At 39.8% G+C, this 8,921-nt stretch overlaps 1 protein-coding gene across 1 annotated transcript; it reads left to right on the forward strand.

Annotated features, from left to right (window-relative positions):
- The first annotated feature begins 3,795 nt into the window (after nt 1-3,795).
- On the forward strand, nt 3,796-8,921 carry LOC110940513. The gene is made up of 2 exons (XM_022182076.1): nt 3,796-5,254; nt 5,356-8,921. Exons 1-2 carry the CDS (start codon nt 3,796-3,798, stop codon nt 8,919-8,921), a joined length of 5,025 nt encoding a protein of 1,674 aa, XP_022037768.1.

Raw genomic sequence — 8,921 nt, forward strand, 5'->3', positions numbered from 1 at the left:
CATGCATACATGTGCATCCTTTACATACAGTCACTCCATTTATTTCATACAGACTCTTAGTGACAAACCTGATGCACAAAGCACAGTTAGCACAGTGAGCGAATAACTCAGACACATGCTGACAATGCCAGCACATAGACAGATACTATTTTTAGGCCAGTATGGGCCAGAGATAAAGCACTACACCAGTATGGAGTGTAGGGAAGTGAGGACCATAAGACTGTGTCACTAGGTGATAGTTTGAGTGCCGGAAAGTGCCTAAAATTCATTTTAAATACAAAATTCTGCATTTTCAGTAACAATTCAGCTTTTAACATGCTCGTATTATACAGAGTATTGACTAAATGGTCCTGAACGCTTTCCTAAGTGTTGGAATTAATTTCATTACAAAAAGATGCATAAAAGACACTATGCGGTACAATTAAACGCTTTAACGGAATGATATGTAACCGAACAACCAGAAATTCCCCGGGACACCAAAATATTGTCAGAAATATTATTTTATCATTCTTAATTTATTACGGTCACAAAAATCCCCGTACACCATGTAAACGTGACATACACCCACTATACTTGAAAATACCCTTAACCTTCTAAATAAATACCTACTAATTACCTAAATTTTACATTATACCCCCCTCCAACCGAAAATCTGCCCATGATTACATAAATATCTTGTTTAGATTATGGTAAAGGTGATCTTTACTTCTATTGGCCAAGAATATTATGCATGATGACACTAGGTTCTAGATTGCTCATATTTCCAAGGAAGCTCATCATCACCATCAAACCTACACTCAACCTCACCTCCCCCTCCCCTTATTTTCGGCTCCCCCTCCCCCATAACTGAAAATCACCACCACCATCTCTCACTACCTTCATCTTCTTCATACAAGTCCCCTCTCCAAGCTTGAAGAACATTCAAAGTAGTTACAAGTTGAAGGGCTCACGAAGAAGCTTTGTTCAAGTCTCTAGCACCACCATTCCTTCATCAACCTTGCACTAAGAATTCAAACCCTAGCCTTGTGCTAGTAGTAAGTCCCTTCACACCATTGTTTCATCTTGTTCTTGGTCATAATATTTAGTAGGATGATGATAATCAAGTGACAAAAGAAAATGAACACTAAAAAGTTGAACATGAAATTCTGCATAAAAACCCTATATAAAAAGGTTGTGTGAAGTTGAAATCTGGTTGGTTTAGGGTTGGTTAAAGCATGATTGAAGTTTGTACATTAAATCATCGATAAACCATGGTTAGGGTCTTTGTTGATGTGTTTTTAGTAACTTCTACAATGTAAACAGCTTGCTGAGTTGTATTTACAGCCAACTTCAACAGGCTGTAACTGGACCGTTTTAAATCGAAAAACTGATTTTCTGAAGCCTAAAATGTGTATTTTGGAATAACTAAACAAATGGCACTGGACTCGTAATTTTTCGAGATCGTTTACTATTTTTAAAAGACTGTTTTTGGACAGCAGCTCAAGCTGTATTTTTACTGCAGAAAAAGTGTGTTGTTTTCGGAGTCATAACTTGAAACCTGAGTAGAATCAACTCATGGAATTTTTACAGTAGTTGGACACCGTTGTCACGATGATCCTGCAACTGGAATTTCGTCAATCAGACTTACAGTTAATTTTTAGTGAATTATTCCGTAAACTGCAATCAGAAAGTAACAAATCTGATTGTAGTCGGGAAAATGATTTTCTATAAAATATAGCTAACGAACTGGACTCTGATATTTTTACATTATAAATTTTGGAACATACGGAACCTTCTGTAAAAATTTGAGAATTTTTGGAAAAGGATAACTATTTTATAAAAATCCTCGAAAACAGTCCGGTTTTGAGTAATGAAGCTGAAATGAAGTAAGTAACGTTTTGTATGCCTATATGTCGGTTTGATTATTGAAAATGAACTAAGGGATATACGTAAAAGAAAATGATATGCTAATTAAGCATGGACACCTCCGTTTACAAAGGAGACTATGGCAAAATTTTCAGAAAATCCGAACACTTAGTAAATATTCGAGAAATATAGATACAAAATAGTTGTCTAACTATTTTTCTAAAGACAATAGTTAAGTTAAAATAATTATTATTATTTTAACAAAATAATACCAAAGTGACCTAACTCAAAACACCAAACTCTAAGCCAAGGCACGGCCCGTTCGTCTAATAGACATTAGTACGTTGTAGGTTGTCGTGTAGCGGAAAGAGTTAAGATTCGAGTCAAGACGCACTACAGTGAGTTCATGACCCCCTATTCCTTTACTGTTTTCGGTTTTATACTTCGGGGGTGGAATACATGTTTACAATTTATTTCAGACATTTTATACATGGTATTGTTAGCTTAAGGAGGGTTTTTATTACGCGATCAAGTGAGTGGTGGGCATGACACTTAAGGCCATTAATCCTCATCGTAGGACCACGGGACATGAGTGATAGATCTATTTGGGTGTAGCGAGCCCACACCCATGAGGCCGGGGGCCCATAGTGGTGACTATGTCTTCATACCGGAGACAAATTTGCTAGGTTTGAGTCTTCCTGCATCATTCACATATACTATTGGCTTTGCAACCCAATGGTGATCAGTTTTTCCTTATTGCTACATACTAGGGACTATTTTACTTACAGACATATTAAACGGTTTATACACACAGACTTACACATGAACTCGCTCAACTTTTTGTTGACTTTTTAAACTACGTGTATTTCAGGGAATTAATTTGGATCTGGCAAGTGATGCATGATTAGCTGCGTACTAAATAAGGATGTCATCCAGGGTCATAGGTTTGGGAAGTGTAACTCCTTCCTGGACGGGTTGCATGTCTCAAATCCTCGTGTTGTTGGTAGTCGTTTGTCGAGTCTTATGAACTCCTTTTAAACAATTCATGGTTTGTAACGTATTCGGTGGTTGATGTTTTTAAAGAACAATATGTTATGCATTTTCTAAACAACTTTAATGGATGAACATCTTACGTTTTTATCATATAGTATTGTTGTGATTGTTGCTATGGTATTAAGAAGTCACACCAAATAAACCCACGCTTCCGCAAAAGCCAGGGTGTGACAGCTTGGTATCAGAGCCTCGATCATAGCGAACTAGGATTCCTTCTCGAGTCTAGACTATGATCACTAGGGCTCTCACGAAAATGTTTTCAAAAGTTTTTACATTTGCATACAGTAAAAGTCCAGATCCAGGGCACAAACATTTTTACAAACAAAAAGGGGCACAAATACACTTTTAAAAATTTCTGTATCAGTCTTTGAGACTGAGGGAGGTTTCAGTCTTAGAGACTGAGGGATTCAATCTTAGAGATTGGGGAAGTTTAGCCTTAGGAGGTGACCTGGTAGCTAAGAGTGATCGCGTAAACCCTAATGCTCTCTCTCCTATAGGCGATTTCTTTGTTCTTCATGAATCCTAAGTTTTTCTTCGTGATCTTGTGTATAACAGTCTGTGATTAGAGGATTGATCTTACAAAACTCTATAACGAACTCGTTAGCACTAGGGATCGATCTAGAACTAGGGTTTGTTTTCGTTTCTTCTTGTAATCGCCGCTCTAGTTTTGATTCAAGAACCCTGGTTTATTAAGCTGGTAGTCACTGATTGCGGTTAACTAAGATTAACTTAGCTAGATTGGTGCTCAGGTTTAATCGGTTAAGGGTTCAGGTTTCTTTCTAGGGTTTATAGGATTTAGGGTTTTGTCTTCTGGTTGTTGCCGTCAGGTTTCTTGCTAGGGTTTTCGTGCATGATTGTTTTCTGATTTGATTTCTTGAGAGAGGTGAATTTTTTAGCATGGATGAACGTAAGAAATCGGAGGGGGATGTGCATGCTGGTCGTTACAAGCCGCCATTCTCATCTGCATCGTTCCAGGGTTTAGCTTCAAGAGTTGTTGACATTGAGGGCAAAACCCTAATGCCGCGGCGGGGGTTTTTTCCTTCTACTAATCATGAGCAGGGTAAGTTTAATGTGATTGATGAGTTAACTAAAATTACTGTTCCAGTTTCTGAGGGATCTGTTCAGCATGAGCAAAAATCTGATGATGTGCCGAGTCAAAACAAGGTTGATGATGTGACTAAACCTGTTTCATATGCTGAATCGGTGATTAATGCTAATAATCGGAAGATAAATTTTAGATCGCTTGCTAGTTCTGATCGACGTGACGATTGTGATGTGGTTCTACCGAAAGATTCTGTTCGGGTTGTCACGGACAAACTTGCTAATACGTTGTATGGGTATTTCCTGGGAGATCGGATCGCTTATCCGGTGGTTGATTACTTCGTGAAGAATAACTGGAAAAAGTATGGGCTGCAAAAATCCATGATGAACGCTAACGGTTTTTTCTTTTTCAAGTTTGCTGATCGGTCGGGTATGATGTCCGTTCTTGAGGAGGGTCCATGGATTATTAGGTCTCAACCTTTGTTTTTATGTGAATGGAATCCGAGTACTAAGCTGGTTAAGTCAGAGGTGAAGAAAGTCCAGTTATGGGTTAAAATTCATGATGTCCCTCTAGCCGCTTATACAGAGGATGGCCTTAGCTTGATTGCCACAGCAATTGGTGAACCAAAGTTGCTTGACTCATATACCACTTCGATGTGCTTGGATTCTTGGGGTCGGAGCAGTTATGCAAGGGCCTTGATTGAAGTGTCGGCTGATAAAAATCTCAAAGAGGAAATCACAATGGCTGTCCCGGACCTTCAAGGTGAAGGGTATGTTAAGGAGACCATGTACGTAGAATATGAATGGAGCCCTCATAGGTGTTCTCTATGTTGTGTTTTTGGCCATGCAGATGATCATTGCCCAAAACAACCAAGAATGATGGTTAAACAAAACTATGGGGATAAGCAAAACAAACCGTTTGATGCTGGTAAACGTTATGACAAAAGGCCGGTTGTTGATGAGGAAGGATATACGGGTGTTCAATCGAAGAAAGCGGCTCGGAAGGCTGGCTTTCCAGTCAACAAGCCAAAAACGAAATTCGAATATAGGCCGGTGGGCCCAAAACCGAAGGAAGCTAGTAATAAATCGGAGCCGTCTAATTCAGTATTCTCTCAAAACCCGTTTTCTGTGCTAAATAATGTTGATAACTTGGAAGTTGGGGAATCTAGTAAAGGTAGAGGTGGTGAACAGCAATTGTCGGATGATGAGGAAGTTATTGAAGTTTACAACGAAACGGATGAATTTATCATGGAAGGTACTAATAACCCGCATAAAAAACAAGGGGCAAGCACTCCTTCTCAAGGGGTTTCCAATGGTTAGTCTAGCTTTCTGGAATATTAGGGGGGTTGAACCGCCCTCTAAAACAGAAGGAGGTTCGGAAGATTCTTAAGGAACGTAATTTAAGCTTTTGTGCAGTTCTTGAGTCGCATGTGGATGTGGATAGTCTTAGGAAGGTTTGTAATTCAGTTTTCTGTCGATGGGAATGGACTTCGAATGGAGGTATTTGTGATAAGGGTACGCGTATTATCATAGGGTGGAACCCGGATATTTTCGATATAATGGTTTTGGCTCGAACCCCTCAGGTGATGCATCTCCAATTATTTCTTAAAGAGGATAAAAAGTGGTTCTTTTGCTCGGTGGTGTATGCAGCTAACTACTACATAACCCGTCGAGAATTATGGTCCCATTTGTCTATGCACAAACAGATGGTTGGTGACAAATCTTGGATTATTATGGGTGATTTCAACTCGGCTTTGCATCTAGAGGATAAATCGTTGGGGGCGTCTTCTATCTCAACTGGTATGCGTGATTTCCAAGCGTGTGTGTCGGAGATTGAAGTTATGGATATTAATCAGTCAGGTTTTCATTACACATGGAATCAAAAGCCGAAGAGGGGTGTGGGTCTTCTCAAGAAACTGGATCGTGTGATGGGTAATACGTCGTTTATTACTAATTTCCCTAATGCTATGGTTGTGTTTTACCCTTACAGGTTGTCGGATCATTCGCCATGTGTTCTCACGATTAATAAAGCTGCCTCCAACAAACGTCAGCCTTTTAAATTCGCGAACTTCTTGGTTCACAAACCTGAATTTCTTAAAATTGTAAAGGATGGTTGGGAGATGAATGTAAATGGGGTTCACCAGTTTCGAGTTGTGAAAAAACTCAAGTGCTTAAAGAGTCCTTTGCGTGCCTTACTATTTAATCAGGGTAATCTTCATAAAAAGGTGGCTGACTTAAGGGATAGTCTTGATGATATTCCGGCTAAAATTGACAAGGACCCGATGAATGCCGATTTCCGTACCCTAGAGACAAAACTAAATGCTGAATTACAGGTTGCCTCTCTTGATGAGGAAAGATTCTTGAAACAAAAGTCTAAGATGGAGTGGTTGAGAGCAGGTGATTCAAACACTGCTTTTTTTCATGCTGCCGTGAAAAGTAGGAACCATCGAAGCAGAAATCAAATGGTTACGGACGTGAATGGAGAGGTGTATGAAGGTGATTCGGTTCAGCTTGCTTTTGTTAAACATTATGAAGTATTTTTGGGGAGCCAAGATGAGCTTTCTATGAATCCTACTCCTGATTTATTCACTAAGTGTGTGAACCCCTCTGATGCTGAACATATGATTCGGCCTGTTACTGTCGAAGAGGTGAAGAAAGCTATGTTCTCTATTGGTAATGACAAGGCCCCAGGCCCGGATGGATTCACGGCTGCGTTTTTTAAAGTTGCATGGCCGATTGTTGGGAATGATGTTTCCTTGGCAGTTGTTGATTTCTTTAACACAGGTAAATTACTTGGCCAGCTTAACCACACTCTTATTGCTCTTGTACCGAAGAAGCTCTCTCCGCTCACAGTTACAGATTATCGGCCAATAGCCTGTTGTAATGTCTTGTTCAAGTGTGTGAGTAAGATTATTGTGGATAGAATAAAGGATGTGCTTCATCAAGTTGTTAGTATAAATCAGTCTGCATTTGTTCCTGGTAGGAAAATTACAGACAACATCCTTCTTACTCAAGAACTAATGCATAACTATCATCGTAATTCAGGCCCCCCTCGGTGTGCTTTTAAAGTGGACATTCAGAAAGCTTATGATACGGTTGATTGGTGTTTCCTGAAAAATGTTTTGCTTGGTTTTGGTTTTAAATCAAGGATGGTGGAATGGATCATGATGTGTGTTTCGACCACTACCTTCTCATTATGTGTTAATGGGAATGTTTATGGTTATTTCAAGGGTAAGCGTGGTCTTCGGCAGGGTGACCCTCTTTCTCCTTATCTTTTCACGCTTGTTATGGAGATTCTGACATGCATTCTTCAGCGGGCCACTAGACTTGATAACTCTTTCAAGTTCCATAATAAATGTGAGAAGCAGCGTATTATTAACTTGTGCTTTGCTGATGACTTGTTCTTATTTGCTAGAGGGGACATTAATTCGGTTCAATGTATCATGAATTCTCTCTCTAATTTTACGAACATGTCTGGTTTAGTGCCTAGCATTCAAAAAAGCACGGGGTTCTTTTGCAATGTGCCTGATCACGTCAAAAATCATATATTGAGCTTCCTGCCTTTTGTTGAAGGTACGTTACCGGTTAAGTATTTGGGAGTCCCCCTCATATCGTCAGGTCTTGTGTACAAAGATTGTAGTGTTCTTGTTGAAAGATTGGACCAACGGATCTCTAATTGGAAGAATAAGCTTCTTTCCTTTGCGGGCAGGTTACAACTTATTAATTCTGTTCTTTCTTCCATGCATATCTACTGGTCTTCGGTGTTTATTCTTCCTGTTCGTATCACACTTGAGCTGGAAGCTAGAATGCGAAACTTTCTTTGGTCGTCTGATGGTTCATTCCATAAGGGTAAAGCTAAAGTATCTTGGAATGCTATCTGTGTTCCTAAGTGTGAAGGGGGGCTAGGTATTCGCAGGATTGGAGATGTTAATAAAGCTCTCATAACTTCTCACATCTGGAGTATCTTAGTGAAACGTGATTCTCTATGGGTGGCGTGGATTCATTCGTACCGGCTTAAAGGTAATAGTTTTTGGAATTGTAAGTTGGTGGCGAATAGTTGTTGGAGTTGGCGGAAAATTTTACAACTGAGACCGTATGTTAGACAGTATGTTTGGTCCAATCTCGGTAATGATAGATGCACATCAGCCTGGTTCGATATATGGAGTCAGTTGGGGCCGCTGAGTAATTTTTTGACTCCTAGAACTATATCAAATGCATGTTTTTCTCTTAACAATTCGATTCAGGAGGTTTATGTCAATGGGACTTGGGGATGGCCAGTGGCGTGGAGGGACATGTTTCCAGTCTTAATACAACTGGATAGTATTCATTTGATGCCTAATACTCCGGATCGTCTAATGTGGAAAGATGGTAATGATTTAGTTGAGCATTCTTCATCCCAGGTTTGGCATTCGATTAGGCGTCGAGCTGAAGAGGTGGATTGGGTTAAACTTGTTTGGTTCCCTCAGTGCATTCCTAAGCATGCTTTTCTTATGTGGCTTGTCATTCGTCGTAAACTTTTGACGCAAGACAAGATTCTCCAATGGGATTTCACGAGAAGAAAGAATATGAATATGATGTGCTGTCTCTTGTGCTATGCTAATGTTGATGCTCACGACCATCTGTTTTTTGATTGCAATTATGCTACTCAAGTTTGGATCAAGATTCGTGATAAAGGAGGGATGAGCTCGGTGGGTCCGGCATGGAACGCTATTATTGACTGGTTGGGGGCTAGGGCTAATTCTAAGTCAGCAATTAACTTTATTAGCAGGCTCATAGTTGCTGCTGCTGTTTATTTCGTGTGGCAGGAGCGGAATGCTAGGCTATTCAGAAACCAGACAAGACCTCCAGATGCTTTGGCTAATTTAATTTTGCAAACTGTTCGATATAAACTAATTGGAGTCAAGTTTAAGGAGTGCAACAGGGTGCGAAGACTATTGGAAGCTTGGGAAATCTACAACAACTTGGACGATAAAGGCGGCTGA

This window comes from Helianthus annuus, chromosome 1 (genome assembly GCF_002127325.2).
Source record: "Helianthus annuus cultivar XRQ/B chromosome 1, HanXRQr2.0-SUNRISE, whole genome shotgun sequence".
Taxonomy (NCBI): Eukaryota; Viridiplantae; Streptophyta; class Magnoliopsida; order Asterales; family Asteraceae; genus Helianthus; species Helianthus annuus.

Excerpts from the sequence above, each read along its gene's own strand:
- LOC110940513 (XM_022182076.1), top strand. The coding sequence starts at position 3,796 with ATGGATGAACGTAAGAAATCGGAGGGGGATGTGCATGCTGGTCGTTAC. Across the intron at positions 5,255-5,355 it reads TTCTCAAGGGGTTTCCAATG|TTCTTGAGTCGCATGTGGAT; the intron begins GTTAGTCTAGCT and ends GCTTTTGTGCAG.